General features: G+C 49.3%; 1 protein-coding gene across 2 annotated transcripts; it reads right to left on the reverse strand.

Annotated features, from left to right (window-relative positions):
* Positions 1-340: 340 nt before the first annotated feature.
* Positions 341-17,061, reverse strand: PLEK2 (pleckstrin 2). 2 transcript variants are annotated; one of them, XR_006656545.3, is made up of 10 exons: positions 16,790-16,953; positions 7,856-8,020; positions 6,757-6,938; positions 5,523-5,614; positions 5,067-5,254; positions 4,741-4,842; positions 3,577-3,660; positions 2,574-2,652; positions 1,641-1,832; positions 341-474 (listed from the first exon to the last, which is right to left on the reverse strand). XR_006656545.3 is itself a non-coding variant. In XM_024567627.4 (9 exons), the coding sequence occupies exons 1-9, from the start codon at positions 16,829-16,831 to the stop codon at positions 1,705-1,707; spliced, it is 1,062 nt and encodes a 353-aa protein (XP_024423395.1). In that variant the 5' UTR covers positions 16,832-17,061; the 3' UTR covers positions 1,321-1,704. The 2 variants fall into 2 exon arrangements, 1 of the variants encoding a protein (XP_024423395.1); XM_024567627.4 differs by lacking the exon at positions 341-474 and having other exon boundaries at positions 1,321-1,832; positions 16,790-17,061.
* Positions 17,062-18,203: the final 1,142 nt, after the last annotated feature.

Below are 18,203 nucleotides of genomic sequence, written 5' to 3' on the forward strand. Positions count from 1 at the left end.
AGGTCAGGTGGTTATCAACTCAAAACGGAACATTAGCAATAGTTTGGGTCTTATGCATAATTAACTGAAATTAATTGAAAATGGCTGACAAAAAAATAAGAACAAGCCATTTTTGGTATTTTACAGCAAAACAAGACAAACCGATACTTCGGATAATGGTCAAACTGGGAATCTACAGACCCGCGAAGCACTACGTTATGCTAAGCAGTACAGTTACGACTCAGCTGCCATACTTTGAGACATTCTCGGTTTAGCTGCTTTTACATCAAACCATTGAATTAAGTTGGATCAGGATTTTTAAAAATTGAAATGCTAGTACCTTGACAAGAGTTGTTCCCTGATTTGCCTCAAGGTGATGGTCATCTACTTTTCAGTGCTTGAGGGTTCTGCTATGTCCTCTACAGTGTGGTGCAGTTGTGCCAATTTAGGGTCCGGAAGCCATCAAGCCAAATGCAGTTGAATTCAGGTAAACACCTGTTGATATTCAAAAAGCAATAAACTAATTCCGGGGACATTAGACCTTGGTAAAATGCCAAATGGAAAATTGGGGGGTTAAAAGGCAGTCTTTTACAATGTAAGGAATGAGTTAAAACCTCATTAGCTTGGAATTTCTGCTCATTCAGGTCAGGTATTTTAGATGGGATTAAGGGAAGACAGTTCAAACTATGGAAGAGGACAAATTTTTACTTAAAACACTTCGGAATATCTACTCCCCTTAAGTGTAAGTTACGCATCATACCAGTCATTAAAGGACATTCACGCACTTGTACTTTGCAAGAACGCTGACGGTAGCTTGTGCCAGGTCACTGTATACACTTGAATGCAATAAAAATGTTTTTAAAAGTATTGTATGATGCAGACTTTTCACTACTTCAGATTAACCTCCCAACTGGTGAAGCCTCTTGGTACCTATTTGTCTCAAGGTCCACTTGAAAACCCAAATATCGTGCCTTGATTTAACTCTCCCATTTACATATTTATCCTTCAGAGAGCTCCCGCTCTGCGTCTTTCTAAATGCTATTTTCCATAGTAAAGCTATAATTTCACCTTTCTTTTCCTTTTGGTATGTGTCTCAATCTCTTCAGCTGAGTCCATGACCTTTCTGTGATGTATAATCCTTATACAAGCTTATCTTTCAAAAGAAAATATTCTTTAAATGTTCAGTAAAATTTTGCCACCTTCCCTACTTTAAGATGAAGCAAAACTTAACCACAGAGATTACTTGAGATGTCTTCATAATCGCCTTAATTCACATATCCTCAAGCATGAATAAACTTTGAAAACTATGAAACTTTGTAAGGGAATTCTAATAGTCAAAAACAAATGTCAATTTTTATTAACTGAAAGAAGGGGTTAAGAGTTGCTAACAGCATTTCAGAGAGAGCCACCGTGAGACTAGCATTTTATTTAGTAGTATAACATGGCCGGCTAGTGTTATCAGGAAAAACTACTTGGTGGCCAAAGAATGGCTGACTGTGATAATGGGCAAAAGTCAAGATGATGGCTCCTAATGGCTGTGCTAGCGTTTCCCGGCTGTTAACATGAAGGTGGGGACGGAAATAGCACCGTTACTGACTGTAATCTAAGGAACTCTTCACCAGTGTCACTCTAAAACAGCGCAAAATGAAGTCTTAACACACTCATTTTCCAGGAAACCCCGTCTGGTAGTGGGAGGAATCCTGGTTTTGTTCCCAAGGGTCCTTGTCACGTCAGCTTTTTGATAGCTTGAATCCACTCAACTCGCTCAGCCTTGCTGCTGGCCTGGATGTAATAGTGTATGTCATCTTTAGTAATGATTTTGAAGAGATTTCCCTGGACATTCCCTTTAACACCTAGGCAGGAAAAAAAAAATCAGTGAGTGAATATCCATGTCTGCTTTCTGCTGGAACCAGCTGACAATCAAGTGAGACATGAAAGAAAACAAAGTACTTATTAAATATTAATGTATATGGTTAAGGAATCCCACCAGATGCATGCTTTGCTCTTCTCCTCCCTTCCGTCCCCTCTCCCTCGCCTGTGTCCTAAGGCCTGCCAGTGGAATATCTGAACATCCTTGGAAGCTCTCTTGGCCCGTACCCTATGCTAACCTTAGATCTACACTTTCGTTCACATCAAAGATCCTTCAATGTTTATGGAAAAAGCAGGCACAGACTTGGGATTTAACTTTTAACTCCTTTGAACCTCAATTTCCACATCCATTAAAAAGGGAATAATACTTTCTTCTTACCTTAGCTGGCTATTGTGAAATTAGTGTAATAATAGATATTAAAATGTGTTGCTAACCCTTAAACACTGTGTACCTAATATTATTCTTATTAGGTGGAAGCTTATGGGCAAGTAAACAAAGAAACTGAAGGGAAAGAATATAAAAGACAAGGATTATATAGTTGAAGTGTTGAAACACTAAGAATACATGCCCTTTAATTCTGAAACTGGCTTCAAAACTCACACATTCATCGTCTCATTGAGAAAGCCCTACTCAACTCCCAGAGCTCAATCCTTCATCGGCAGAGTATTATTGAGAGCGCAGGAGGGAGGCCCCTGAGAAGGCCGGGACCGAAGTTGCATCTTACCAGTGGGAACGCCGTTATCCTCCAGAGCAGACACGAGTGAACCACGAAGAGAAAACCCGCCCACCGGCCGGTTCTCTTCCTGCAGAGGAAAGGAGACCTGATTCGGAATTATGTGAACAGACAGAAGGGAAGAGGTGCACTCTCCCTATTACCACCCTCAGTCATGCTAGCCAGAGAAGCCAGTGAGAGTCATTTAAAACAGATGAGGCTGAACTTGGACATAACATGGTCAAGTCAAAAGCACCAGTGAGGAAGTTTGGGCTTCCTCGTTTCCCACCAGCGGCTGCAGTGCCTCAGCCCTCCCTGGGCCCTTGGCTCTCACTGCATCTGGAAGGGTCCCAGGACCTCCTTCAGGCTCCTTCACATTCTGGGCTTAGGGCCCCAGTCCCTGACCAAAGCTCCGGGAGGAAGGAACCGCGCAGTCCTCACTCTTTCAAAACATGAGTGGAAGTCATACATCTACCAATGACAAGGTTGGACAGGCCAACTAAAAGGCCATTTTTCCTTTCTTTGGATTGGAATTGGATCAACTCAGCATGCAGTAATACTTATTATCTGAAACTCAGAATACCAATCCTTCAATCAGAAAAAAAGAAAATTAGTAAATTATGGCTTAAAATTATACAGTAAAAGGAAATTTACAAAACATTGGTGGGGGCAAGAGTCTGAGAGGACAGAATTCATGGAATCTGTGGATGGAAAGGGGTGAAAGGCCAGGAAGCACCAGGTTTGAGTCTACCGACCCACCTCACCCTCCCCAGCCACACAGCAAGCTTTGGAGAAACTAAAAGATGCTTTTCCTCACAAAATAGTAAAGACCCCCTGCGCAGGCAGACATGAAAGAGAAGAGTGATTATACTTTTTATAAGAGAAGCTTGGATTGGGGAAGGAAAAGCAGTTGCAGTAGGGATGCTGAGAGAAAGTCGAGCCAGCCACCTACCAGGCTTGGGAGAGAAGTATCTGGAAGTCTCACACGGGTACCATGTGAGCCTGCGGTACTCACTTTGGAAGGGTCATAGTAATGCAGGAAAGCTGGGTCCCTCCTCAGAACAAAGCGCCGCACCTTCCAGTTCTTCCTCTTGTGGCCCTGAGGTAAAGAAAGGGTGCAGGGCTCACTGGGAACGGCTCTGAGTCCCTTCCTCCCACGTCCTTGTATCGAATGCCAAACCTCCAAGCCAGTTGGCTCCAGTGGAACTACTTTCAGAGCCCGCCAGAGACTCGAGGATTGCAGTGACGTGTCATGGACTTCCCTGCTCAGTGACACTGAGCAAAAGCGCTGCCACATTTAGTTGAGTTGACAACGCCAAAGAGGCTCATCACTGAAGGAAAAGGGGAGCACTGCCAGGACATCGCCCAGGGCATAAGGAAGTTGGGGGCACCAAGGTCAACTGCACTGAGAGCTCTCGAGAAAATTTGAACCCAAGATCACCAACTTAAGTGTGAACTGAGTCCCAAAACAAACCTACAGCTGCATGTATGTAAGTGCACACGTACACAGGAAGAACCGCTTTAACATTCCGCATCAGAAAATGTAAGAAATGATCAATCGGGTATTAAAGTCCAAAGGTGTAAGAATAGCCTCTTTGTCGGGCACAGGTAGGAACGCCGCAGGTGTGACTGTGACAAGGTGGTCTCCTGTTGAACAGGGCTGCCCTCCCAACCATGGCTAGGAGTAGTGGCCAAGGTCAGCTTCTAACACAGAGATTAGCCTGTGAAATGTCACCTTCAACCTACTGAAGTAGGTGGAGAAAATACGTTTTGTTCAGAAAGTATATCAAGGGGGCGTGCAGAGTCCCACAAAAGAAGGCAGAGACCCCAGGGAGCCTCAGGGAGCAGAAGGCAGCAAATGCAACACACCAACCCAGAGACAATGCCCTTCCAGCCAAATGTGTGAGCTGGGCAGTGACGCAGGCATTGTTTTCTCCCTCTTCCCTGAATACCCCGGTGTCTGGGACTGTGTGGGTGCATGCATGTGTATATGTAGGGGTCACATGCATGGGGCCATGGCTGTCATGGCCTCAGGCGGGTGGCTGCTAGGCTCCTGCTTTAGCTGATTCTGCTGATAGTGCCCTCCAGCAGTCTCAGTCCTTCCCAGGCCTTGGAGGACCTCCTGCCTCCCCTGAGTCTGAGAAACGTCCATCTCCTCCCTGCTCAGAGGCAGCCATACCTGCTTGGCCAGATAGCCTTGCTTTATCACCGTGCCACTTAACTCCATGGTGCTGAGACTCATTTCTTCCTTAGGACTTGTCCTCTCCTTGAAGCTCTCAGCCTAGTGGGAAGAACAGAGCTAGGACTCTGTCACAAAATGCCCCAGTTGCAGGCTATGGTGCTCCCACAGGGAAAACGGAAATTCCTGCATAGAGAAACCCACTCCACCTGGGAGTGAATCCGTACCCCCACCCAGAGCTTCTCACCCACCCACTGTGGCCTCCACTCTGTGACCCCTTCCTTCCCTCTCCCCTGGTGGCAAGAAGAATACGTTCCATAACTTACAAACGTGTACAGGGCCGTGGAGTCGTCCAGGAACTGCTCGGCCAGATCCCCAGACCGAATGGCTCCCATACTTCGAGCGCCCACTGGCCTAAGGAAGTTCTCCTCCATGAGCACGGAGGCCAGGGTCACGGCCTCCAGGCGGTTGGCGGCAAAGTTGTTGGAGATGAGCCAGTCCACCAGGGAGGAGCCTGCGTCAGGGCAAGGGCAGCGCCAGTCAGATAACAGGATACGGGCCAGCTTCCTCCAGGATGCCTGGCTGTGAATATCATTGACTTTGTCCTCCTGGGCAGCCATGGGGCTCTACACAAGAGCAGCCCAAAGGCCACATCTGCCATGCAGAGCTGTGGCCACGCTCACAGCTCTGGCCTCAACACAAGCTGGTCAAGCACAGCAAAGTCCCAGACCCCCATGCCCCAGGGTTCACTGCCCGGCCTGGCCCTGAGAGGGAAGGCTCACCTATGAAGGTCTTTTTGTAGGTGCTCCCCTGCTCCATGTTGGGGCTTGGCCGGATTCCACTGTTGCCGTCATGCATCCTGTCCACGATGCGACTATGGGGAAGGAAGGCAAAGGAGAGGGGACCCTCGTCACGCTGACAGATACGAGAAAGGGTCCCAGGGTCGTTGCTAAGGGTGCTAAGCAAGTGGCAAACAGTGCCATACACATCACAAAGAGAGATGGGTCAGGGTTTGAGAGGTAGGATTTTAGATCATTTCTTTTCTTCTTGCTCATGGAAATGTTCGAATATTTCTATGCTACACAGGTATTGCTTCTGTAGTAAAACTAAGAGCTCTGACTTCTAATTTAAAAACAAAAGAATGGACAGTGGTTCTCTATGATCTACAACGTAGAGTCCAAACTCCACCAACTACTCCTCAAAATCATCCGTCACTTGAACCCACGCTTATCTGCTGTGCTCCCCCCTGTACTCACTGTGGCTGGGGATACAGGTCAAGGTTACAGGACCTGGTATGGAAGGAAGGTTTTGGCGAGCCTGGGAATGGACCCACACTGCGTCTTTGACAGGTATAACACTTCTGCTGCTTGGGAGATTAGGGGTGTTTCCTGCAAATGGGCTGTTGTAACAGTTTCCACCTTGGGAATTCCTTTCATACACCCCCATTTTGTAGTATCACCTCCCCCCTGACCTGCTTTCCTTCTGTTCCGTGGGATGATTCCTACCACCAATGGAAGGTCTTTTTTTCATTTTCTACTTCTGTACTTGGGCTGGAAAGCCCCATTTGATCACCTGAGACTCTGGCACTGTGTATGGCATGCAGTAGGCACTCAACTATTTCACGATAGTTAGTGAATGAATAAATGAGGAACACCACAGAGCAAGAACGCAACTGCTCCCGGGACACATCAGCCTTGCCACCAGGCTGCAAACAAGATTCCTGGGGAGCTGTGTGTGGCCCTGCGCACCCTGGCTGAAATTGCAGGGAGGCTCTCGAGACACTGAGATGGGCTGAAATAGGAGCAGGGTGGTAGGCAGGGCCATTCCCAGGCAGAGAAAACAACACAAAGGGACAGTGACAGCGAAAGGCACTGGTGCATAGTGGTGGCACCAGTCAGGCCTGGGCAGCAAGAACGGAGCCCCCTGCCCACCGCGCACACAGACAGGAGAGGCTGCAGCAAAGCCAGGCAGAGGGAGGGGGTGGTGGTGGAGAGGGGGCGGGGGCCCGGCACTCACTGCAGGCTGATGTGCGGGGGCAGCTTGAAGGAGTTTCTCTGCATGTGGAGTTGCTGCACCTTCCCTGGCTGCCCAGCGTGAATAGCCCCTGTGATCTCAAAGGCCCAGGCGTCCCTGTCTTCCCGAGAACAGGCCTCCAGGAAGTATTCTGTGGACGTTCTCGTCTTCAGCTTAATGAGGAACTGCAGGAAGAGACATCCAGCAACCTTATTGGGAACTGGGCTTCGTTCCTCAGAGTTTTCATCAGTCCCTTCTCTCATTCAAAACCTTCAGTGGCTCTCCAGTCCCGCCACCCGGCCCCAGCTGTCTTGCACTGCTCCCTCAGTGAACACTTTGCTCCGGCTACACTGGCCATCGGCATCTCCAAATCCATCCTTCCCTCTCCCCCTACTTTTGCTCAAGACCTTCCCCCTGGCTGGAATGCCTGCCTCTTCCCTCTTTTAGATCTTTGCCCAGATCTCTATTCCTCGCAAAGCCATTCCTGACCCAGACATCTTCCTCCTCTCTGGAGTGCAGTGTTCTCTACGGCTAATAACGTTTAAAATGACATTTGAAACGCTGAGTGTTTTTCAGTTAACCACGTGCTTTCATAATAAGATTATTAACTCAAGAAATGATCTCACCTTCCTTGACTCCTTCAAGCCTAGCAAATTTCTTGGCACATACTGGGCCTCGGGCAAATGGCTGAGGCAGATACTTTTCCGATGATAGGGTGGAAGCTGCCCCTGACTTTTGGAACATGCACCCCTTGGGGACAAGAATGATCATACTGAACCCCAAGATAGCAGTAACTACTCACATTTAGTGCCTCCTAGCCTGCAGTGTTTTGACAGGATGTTTCCTTCAAGATCCTCATCACAGTCACAGGAGATAGTCAGGGCTTATTTTTCATCCCATTTTATAGATGAGGAGCTAAAGCCCAGAGAGGTTCATTACTTGCCCAAAGTCACATAGCCAGTACGCGGTGCAGCCAGGATTTGAACTAGGTTTTTCAATGATAACTCAGCTCTTCTCATTACCCACACTACCTTCACCAGAGGGGCCATAGGTGCAAGGGCCTGGGGCAGGAAGGAGCTGGGAAGCCGGGGCCTTCACTTACAGGTCGGTTTTCGTACTCTAGGCAGGGGCAGGTGATGGTGCAGCCATCCAGAAGGATCTGGCCCTTGGGAGGGGTCACCTTCCGACCCCCCTCGAGCTTGTAGTACAGCAGCGTGTTCTGCCGAAGGACGAACCATCGCACCTTCCAGTTGTGGACAATGTGACCCTGCGGACAGACAGCAGAGCCCTGCGGTGAGACAGCCAAGGGGATGACGCCACGTTCAGGGAGAGGCGCCCCATGGGACAGGTGGCCAGTCTGGTCGTGAAAGCGACTCTCCAACAAGGGGGATGGCGCCCTTGTTGGAGAGTCTTTTTAGTTTTAATTTAATTTACTATCTTTTTTTAGTTTAATTTAATTTTTTTATTTTGAAATAATTTCAGTTCAGAAGAAAGATGAAGGACTTTTTTTACAGAACAATTTAAATTTTTAACATGATGTTCCATCACTTCTGAATATTTTATTATGTATCTCCTACCAAAAAAAAAGTATGTTTCCGACAAAACCACAATACAACCATTAACATCAGGCAACTTACACTAATATGTTGTTCTCAGCTATTCCATAAACCCAGTGCAAGATGTACCAATTGCCCCAGTAATGTCTTTAATGGCCAAAGGACCCAGTTCAGCACGATACGTTTTATTTTCATTTTCATGAAGAAAGCACTCCCTTTGTCTGGATTGGTTCGTAATCTCCCTGGAGTACGCAGCAAAGATCTTGGACCTTCTCATTCCCACTTAGTCCTTTTTCTAGTTACAAACCTTGAAAGACACTGCAAAGTATACAGAAGAAAAACTCCTATTTCCAGGACACAGCCATTGCTAACATTCTGTTTTTCCTTCCAGTCTTTTTTCCTTTTAGCATTTATTTTCCAGGGGTTTTTTTTAATCAGGACCACATTACATATACTTTTACTTTCTAGTTTTTGTTTTGTTGAGCTTTGCTGAGCGTTGTCTCACACCATCATATTTCTTTAAAACATACTTTTAAATGACCACTAAGTAGAGGCATTATTTGCTTGTCCATCTCCTGTGTTTGTCTGAGGTTGTTTCCTTTTTTTTCAGTTATTACAAATAATTCTGCAATGAATATCCTTGCACATAAATGTCGATCTTCAGCTCTCATTTTTTCCCTTAGGATATGATCCTAGAAGACTATTACTAGTCACAGGATGGGGGCAATTTGTAAAGTCAAAGCCACACACAGTCTGCCAGTGCTGAGGATGCTATCGGTCTTACCAGGTGTGGCACAGCGAGCCTAATAGGCCAGGTAGTTTGGGGGGATCTCAGGTGGGCCACAGAGCCAATGGATAGGATAGTTACATGAAGGCAGAGAGTCTGTTCCTAGATCAGAGCAAAGGATGGGGGAATGTCTGCTGAGGAATCAGAAAGGAATGGATTTAGAACACTCTCGTGGAAGCAACTTTCTTGGTATATTTCCTGAGCAGAGCCCAATACGGGCTAGGTTCTAACCAAGAGAGATGCATTTTATCTCGACCAGAGACCATTTCCCCGATCCCCTCATGTCCTGACCCAGCGTATGTTCCTTTCAAAGGCCCCTGCAGGCCCCACATCGGTGGCCCTGCGGCTGTTCTACGCTCTGCGCGCACCGTCAGGGAGCAAAGTTGTACAAAGGAGCTGACCTCGTAAGTACTGGCCTGCACCCGAACAGAATTCACTGTGGCAACTAAATCAAGCTCGTAACAAAGGTGATCTGACCAGAGTTCACCACCACGTCTAAGGATCACCACGCTACACGTGATCAGGCTGCTCACGGGAGCGCTCAGGCAGCCCAGCGGTTTCACGTTTTCGCTCTCCTCGCTCTGCCCAGGACACAGAATCCGCGTGGGATGGGGCCGCGGACAGCTTTCCTGGACATGGCGGACATGCTTAAAGAAACAGAAAAGATTTGGCTCCGATTCCTCAGCAGCCGGGGTTCTCCAGGGTTCTCCATCCACGTTGCCTGTCCCTGAGACCGCCTGCTGAGGGCCCTGGGGCAGAGGGAGCAGTAAACCACTGGCGCACAAGATTGCGGCTGGTGCGTGGGGAGGAGAATGCAAGCTAAGCCGATGCTGTGGGTGCTGGTGTGGGGTAGAGAAGGAAAGAGGGTGAAATAATCTTAATCTTTTTAAAAAATTATTTTTAGAAAGAGGGGAAGGGAGGAAGAAAGAGAGGGAAAGAAACATCAATGTGTGAGAGACACAGCGATCAGTTGCCTCTGGCACACCCCCAACTGGGGACCTGGCCCACAACCCAGGCATGTGCCCTGACTGGGAATAGAACCAGTGACCTTTCAGTTTGCAGGCAGGGGCTCAATCCACTGAGCCACTAATCTTAAACCTTAAAACACAAGTGTTAGGAGCTGAATTATATCTTCCCCCTCAATATTCACATGTTGAAACCCTAACCCCCACCACTTCAGAATGTGACTCTATTTGTATATAAGGCCTTTTAAAAGGTGATTAGGTTAAAATAAGGCATGAGGTGCACCCTATCCAGTCTGGAAATTTGGACACACAGAGAGAGGTCAGGGAGACAAACCTGCGCGGAGGAGAGACCATGTGAGGACAGGGAAAGAAGGGGAGAGAGGCCTCAGCGGAAACCAGTCCTGCTGACTCCTTGATCTTGGACCCCAGCCTCCAGAACTGTGAGAAAACAAATCTCTCTTGTTCAAGCCATCCTGTCTGTGGTATTTTGTTACAGCAGCCCTAGCAAATTAAACCAACAGGGAAAGGAGAAAGGAAGCTGGAGGTGTTACGGAGAGAAGTGTAACTAACAGAACAAGCCGATAAGGAGATATTGTACTTTCCTGCACAAAATGCCACATTTCCCAGAATCCCCGGCACGAAGGGAACAGGTAGATGACTAAGTTGCTGCCAGTCCCTTGCATGGAGGCCTGTTTGGAAGCAACCACATGTAGGAAACAGAACAGAAGAACCTGTTTCTCCACAATGTCCTTGCCAAAAATTCCTGACACCAGCCCAGGGGTATCAGGCACAAGCACCAAACAGTGTCAGCCGTGGTTTCCACTAGAGACGTGCGGTTGGGTACTCTGTCTGGCTGCAGTGTCCCTGGCTGGGGAGCATCCCAGCCAGGTTCTCTAGCCTTCCCAGCTATCCCTGAGTTCCTCAATCTTTGTCATTCTCTGTGAAACCCCTATTGCTCAAACTTGCTAGTGGCAGGTGTGATGAGCAGCAAAGAGTCCTGGCTGCCGGCCAAGGAGACAGGCCTGAGGAGAAAGGCTGGCGAGAAAGGATTTGTTACGTAGGTAGAAAACCTGAAGCAGCTTGTGACCCTCAAAACAATGTTCAGATTCTTTGACCCAATAATTCCACTTACAGGGACCTGTGCTACACATTGAAACACTTGCAGGATTGTGACTTATAAAGGAAAACAATGCAAAATATGCTAATGCATGACAATTCTGTGTGGCTGCGGAGGAGAGACTACAGTCCTCACGGGCGGTGGGAGAGACCACTGGGCAGTCCCTGGGAATCAGAGCAGCCGCGGTCTCTGACATGAGCGAAGCGCTTTTACTTACATTACTTCATATATGATACGCAGAAATAACTCTACTGGTTATAATAGAACATTTCTGGAAGGATATCCCAGAAATGTTAGTAGTTATCACCTCTGGGTGTTAAGACCGGATGCGGGGAGGTAAAATGGAAACTTACTTTTCATTTTACACCCTTGAGTATTTTCCTAGTTTTTAAAAATAATATGGGTGTATTATTTTTATAATGGGAAATAAGTTTAAATTCAAATAAACAAAACTCCTGATAAGATGATCAGGGAAAGCATTCATTCCTCTATTCATTCAATAATCAGTGACTAAATTCTACTGCACCAAGCACAGTGCTGGCAGCAGGGAGGCAAAGATGAGCAACGCATTCTGACCCAAGACGGCAGGGGAGACAGGCGACAACCCCACTCAGGGTGCTGGTTCCAGGACAGGTGATCGGTGGGGCCCCCGCCATGGTCCCCACCTTCTGGTGTTCACACGCTGTACAGAGGCTGGTCCGTGGGATCAAGAGACTGTGGCAGAGTGAGAGTTTGTCACTTCTGAGATTGGGTTATAAAAGTCTCCATAGCTGTAGTCCTAGGGTCTCTCTCTCATTCTCTCTCTACCCGCCCACCCTACCCTGGAGAAAAGCTAGCTGCCACAGTGTAGCAGCCCCTGTGCAGAGTGGAGAGAGGAGGCGCTGTGGCCTCCAGCCACCGCCCATGACAGTGAGTTTGGAAACGGGCCCTCCAGCCAGTCCAGCCCACAGGCCGCTGCCACTCAGCACCGTTTTGGCTGCAGCTGCATGAGAGTCCCTTAGCCAGAGTCTTGCAGCCGAGCTGTTCCTGGTTACCTGACCCTTAGAAACTGTGTGAGATACTAAACGTTTGTTGTCTTAAGACGTTAAACTGTGGGGTAATTGTTACACAACAAGAAATAACTAATACAGGGCGTGATGCAGACCCCACGGAGGAGCTCAGATGGAGGAGAGTTCATTTCGAGGTAGTGGAGGAGGGTGGAGGAGGGTCCGGTAGGCTCCCTGAGGAGTGGATACTGGGGCTGAGTCGGGAAGGTTGTGTGGAGCTGGCCAGGTTAGGCAGGGAGGCCAGAAAACTGCTGCGAGTTCTGGAAAACTCTGAACAGTTCTATGTGGATAGAGTTCAGAGGCTGTGAGGAAGGGACGGGTGAAGGGATGAGGGCCCTGTCGGCTTCAGGTTCTATGTTGTGGCGTTTGATCTTTATACTGGGGCCAGAGGGGAATCTTCAAAGGCTTTTAAGCAGACGGATGCCAAGCGTAGCTCTCCTGTTAAACAGATCGCCTGACCTCGCTGTGGTAGTGCAGCTGAATGAAGCAGGCCACGCTGCAGCGGGCAGCTCAGTGGGCGGCCACTGTGATAATCCACAAGATGGGAAGGGAACAGCAGCGCCTCTGCTCCACAGAGAAGTCACACCATGCTCACAGGGCATAAGGGACTGGTTCTAAGTCACCAGGCAAAGGGGGTCAGAGGCCAAAAACACAGTGATGTGAGCTGAACAAGGTCCTCTACCTGGGCAGCTCCCTCCCTCTCCAGGCTCCCTGTCTGTAAGTGCCTGCCTGGGGCCATCAGCCAGCCCCACCATCTGCATCTTAGAGCCCCTAAAGCTTCTTTAGGGGGAAGGAAAAGAGTCCCTCAGCTGGGATGGCAACCCTGGGCTGGGCTTAAGAGGCACAGAATGTCGCAGCTGGAGGGGCCCTTTAAATAAGCCTAGGCTACTCCCTGACTGTGATGATGAGGAAACTGAGTCTCAAAAAGGTCTTGCCCAAGACCCTATGATCCCAAAGAAGCAGATATGCTACTTGCCATGGGTTGAATTCTGTCCCCCCAAATTATGGAAGTCTTAACGCCTGGTACCATTGAACGTGATCTTATTTGGAAACACGGTCTTTGCAGATGTAATCAGATTAAGATGAAGCCATACTGGATTCGGGTGGCCCCAGTGACACCATTATGACCGGTGTCCTTACAAGAGGAAAATCTGCACACTGAGAGACACACACGGAGATGGTCCTGTGACCATGGAGGCAGAGATGACAGAGATGCATCTACAGGCCAAGGAACACCGAGGATTGCCCGCGTGACATAATAGAAAATACATATACTGGTGTCTGCCGCTTCTGGCGCAGAACTCCAGACACCTTCAGACTGCCCCAGGTGACAGCAGTGTCCTTTTTCTAATGGGGCACCTCTGGGTGAGCTCCTGCGTGGAGGCTGATGTCTGGAAAGTCCAAGCCATGATTAGAAGTTTGGAATTTTCAGCCTTGCAGCCCTATTCTCTTAAGAAAGGGGAGGGGCTGAAAATGGAGTTCATGATCAATCGTGCCTATGGGATGAAGCCTCCATAAAATCCCGAAAGTACGGGGTTCGGAGGGCTTCTGGGCTGGCAAACACTGGGAGAGCGAGCGGTGTGCTCCGCGGGGGCCTGGAAGCTCCACGCCCCTCCCCGCATACACTGCCCTGTGCATCGCCCCCCTCCGGCTGTTCATCTGTGTCCTTTATCATTTCCTTCAGCCAACGGGCACACAGAAGTCAGTGTGTCCTTGTGTTCTGTGAGCCGCTGCAGCAAATTAATCAAAGCCAAGGAGTGGGATATTGGAACCTCCTATCTAGAGCTGTTTGGTCACACCAGCAGCTGAGGGTTGTGTGTGTTGGGGATGGCAGTCTTGTGGGCCCTCAGCCTGTGGAATCTGACACTGTCTCTGGGTATATCATGTCAGAATTGAGTTCAATTGTAGGGCCCCCAGCTGGTGGAGCAGAGAATTGCCTGGTGTGGGGAAAAATGTCCACACAATCAGGGACCAGAAGTATCAGAAGTGAAGTGTTTTGTGCAAAAGTAAAGGAGACTCATGGGATAAACACACACACGCGCACACACACACACAGTAGGAAAGAACTAGGTTTTTCTCTATATATGAAGGAAAAATTGGGGGTTTTCTCTACAGCCTGCAAAGACCAGGAGCAAAAGAACAAGGAAGCAGCTCCCCTATGAGTTTTAGGAGGAGTGTGGCTCAGCCAACCTCTTGACTTCAGACTTCCAGCCCCCAGAACTTCTTCCAGGCTTTTCTTTTCTGTACTTTTTTCTCTCTTATATTTCTATTCCTTAAGTTATAATACTATGAACATTTTAACATCAGCGTAACCATAATTTACACAATAATTTGTCCATTTGGGGAGATATGTAGGTGGTTTCCGGTGTTTCACTACCTAAATAACACTTTGTTCACACACCTTTGATGGGGTTTCCTTGAGGTGGAGTCCCACTAGGGAAACTTCCAGTCATCGCCACGCCATTTTCAAAGGGTGCTATTCAAGGTTTGAGCGGGGCAGCCATGCCAGAAGTGGGTCCCGCTCTTCGGAAAGGAAAAGCAGTCCTCCCCACACTGATCCTGGCTTCCTAACCCTTCTTCCCTCTTTAAAGCCAGGACTAGTGAGCACCCTGCGTTTTGCCTGGAGCTCTAATTCTTTCTTGCCTGGGCAGGATTAGGAGCCAAATCCTTCATGCCCCTGCCTGCCCCTGCTTCACCCTCACTGATGATGACTCTTCCGTGCACTGGGCTTCCAGCTTGAGCCCTGCCCCCCACCATGAACTGCAAATCCTCCTAGATCTATGGGATCCCACAGGCCACTGGCCACAGTTCTCCAGGGGACACAGGGGCTGCCAGAAAAGGGGATATGTGGGAGAGAATAAGCGGAGATTGGTCACATATGCAGGGGCATGGGGCCACATCCCTCACCTTGCAGGAAAGGGTGTGGCTTCTGCCTCCCTCGGGGTCAGGCTCCAAACTCCTGTCTCTGGGTTTGGCTGCAAGGAGCTTTGTGTACGTATTTCGGCCAAGCCCCCGTTGTGGGGGGTTTGGGTCAGACCTGTTGACTTCCCTCACTTCTCTGCACCCTGGACTCTGTAAGCTGGACACCCAGGACTGGCAGCCTGCGCAGAAGACGGCTCATGCCCTTCCTTGCTTTTCATCATCCCCTGACTTTGCATGGTGGCAATGGTGGGGAATCATGTACATTAACCCCTGGGAGCAGGGGACGGCCCACAAGGGCCCATCCCAACTCAATGGGCCCCTGCCCAACTCAATGCCTTCCCTCAAACTTCAGAAGCTGCAGGAAAGTAGGAGATCACAGAAGTTCCCCCATAGGTGGTCTCTTTGAGGGGCATCTGCCTCTAAAACCATAAGGGACCAGCCTATGACTTTAATCACAGTGGCATGAAGCAGGTGTGGAATTTTGTACCTGCTTGTATCCAGTCTGACCCTTGATCTGGTATTTACCTCCCAGCAGTCCTCTGCTTACAGTTCTGAGCAAACAGCACACCCGCCCTCCTATCTCAAACAAGGTGTAACATACCGTGGCTGCGTTACCTACAGACTGCCACTTGAGACTTCAGAGCTGATCCGGCTGCCAGAGGAGACGATGGGAGATCATCCTCCCAAAGCTGTACACTCAACTAAAGGGCCTAAAGGCTCCTCCCCAGGTTTTATGCTCCACTACCATGCTGGCATAAATGCTGAGCGTGACCATCAACACTGAAAGAACTTTAAAACATCAAACTTCCTCTTGCACCTCCTCTTGGTCCATTCCCACCTTGCCCCTGCGTGGCCCTGTTGGTCTGCACTCCTGCTGGCTGTGGGAAACCCATGTGGGGTGATGGGGCAGCACTGGTGGTGGAGGCTCCAGTCCTAGCTGTCACTGGCCCTGGGGTTCTGGGCCAACAATTTCATCTTTCTGGCCCTCAGTTTCCTCATCTGTGGCCGGGCAATAACAAATACCCACCCAGTGGTGGGCAGGAAAACTGGGGGTCCACCGGAGTTGTCTGATCCTGCTCCTTCCCCAGCTAGCAGCCAGTCCCTGAGCAAGCTGCCTTGCCTTTTTGAGCTTTGTTTTCGAGAAAGGGGAGGCCACGTGGTACGACCACCTGCAGGGGTGTTGGGAGGATTAAAGGAGGCAATGTCCACAACTGGGGCACAGTAAGCACTTAGGAAGCACAGGCTTCCTCCCTGCGCACGGGGGAAGCGTACAGGTGAGCATTACCTGGACGGGCGCAATGAACTACAGGGCACGCTTACGGTATTTTAATCCATCCTATTTAAATACTATACTCTATATTTTAGTAAGTTGTTGTGGTGAAGATATCCACTTTGTAGTCACCACCTGCACGCCACCTGCACTAGCTGATCCGGACTGTCCCTATACCTCAGCCCCTTCGCTATAGAAAGCCGACCTCCAGCCTCTGTCCACCAGCTCTCCCAGGTCCGCGAGCCCTGCCCCGCGGAGGCCCGGGCAGCCGATCCGCCTTCCGGCTGGGGCTGCAGACCCCGTTCAGGTGAGCGGGCTCCCGCCCGCCACGAGCCGCCCTGGCCGGAGTCCCGACAGGCTCCGGCGCCCTCACCCTCTTGACGAGGAAGCCTTCCTTGAGCACGCCGTCCTCCATGTCGCCACCCGCGCCGTCCAGGTGCGCTGTCACCGCGAAACACGCTCCTCCGCGCGCGCTCCTGTCCTGGGAAGACGAGCCCGGCCGCTGCGCAGGAAGCGCCCCAGACCCGGTGCGGGTGCCGCCTCGCTGGCCCGAGTCCAGGGCCCGGGCTGCCTGCCGGGCGGGGGCCCGGGGAGGAAGTAAGACGAGGCTGGGATTTCTGACGCTCCCCCCAACTCCACCCCACCCCCGCCCCCCAGGAGTTCTGCTCAGTCCTCAGAGTACAGAGTCTGGCGACTGGAGTCGCCTCCTGGAGCCCTCCCGGCCCCTGCTCTCTCCGACTGGGCAGGGCACCCCACCCAGGTTGCTGCATCCAGCTCTGTGCCTCTCACCGCACCGGTCTTTGTCCCTCTCCTCCTTCTCCCACCTCCTCCTGCTCCCCCAGCCTAACCAGGTGTCTGCCTGGCACTTAGTACATTGCCCTTGGGTAATAGCTATGGAATTAAACAGAACAGAAAGGATTTCCAGGATTTCGAGCAGCGGTTTTTCAACCTTTTTCATCTCATGGCACATATAAACTAATTACTAAAATTCTGTGGCACACCAAACAATATATACTTTGCCAATCTGACAAAAAAAATAAGTAGGTATAATTTTGATTGATTTAAACAAATAATAGTAATTACCTACCCTTTTTTCTCCAAAGTGACATTTTGAAAAATCAGATGCCTATTCTTGTATATAGGGATTTCTGGTACCAAGAATTAACCAAGCAGACGCGAACTTATTATGCCATGTGGCCGATCAGATGCAACTCTATAATATGACCTATGTATTTAAATGCCCAGTTCAAACAGGGCATTTTCACACTGGACAGCTATTGTGTTAGCTGTTCTCATTTTTAAAATTTGACAATCTAAGGAAAAAGGGGTCCGTGCCCTTGACTACATAGACAGGTAGTGCATGTTTTAAAAGTTTTGGGGGGCATGCCAATTGAAAATAGCTGATTTTGGTCATCCCTGAGTTCAGTGGAAATGGGGGTGTGAGAGCGGGTGGGGTGGCACCTGGTCTCTGGTAGGGGCAGAGAAACGCACCCCCTGTCAAGGGGCAAGGTCGCAGGTTTAGGGAAGTGGGCACCGTCTGCAGGGGTCCTCTGCCCTCCAAGTACTCCTCTTCCTAAAAAGGGCTACAGGGGAAGATTTACCCCTAGGGGCAAAATTTAATGGAGTGCCAAGGGGCTCAGTACTCTAGGTAAATATCAAACACTTTAATGCAATATTTTTAAAATTGAAATTAATGCCAAAAACCCACATTGAGCAAAATACCATAATTTTAAAAGACAACTAAATGAACAACAGACCATACTGGAGCGTGAAACAAAAGGAAACCT

Source organism: Desmodus rotundus, chromosome 7 (genome assembly GCF_022682495.2).
Source record: "Desmodus rotundus isolate HL8 chromosome 7, HLdesRot8A.1, whole genome shotgun sequence".
NCBI lineage: Eukaryota > Metazoa > Chordata > Mammalia > Chiroptera > Phyllostomidae > Desmodus > Desmodus rotundus.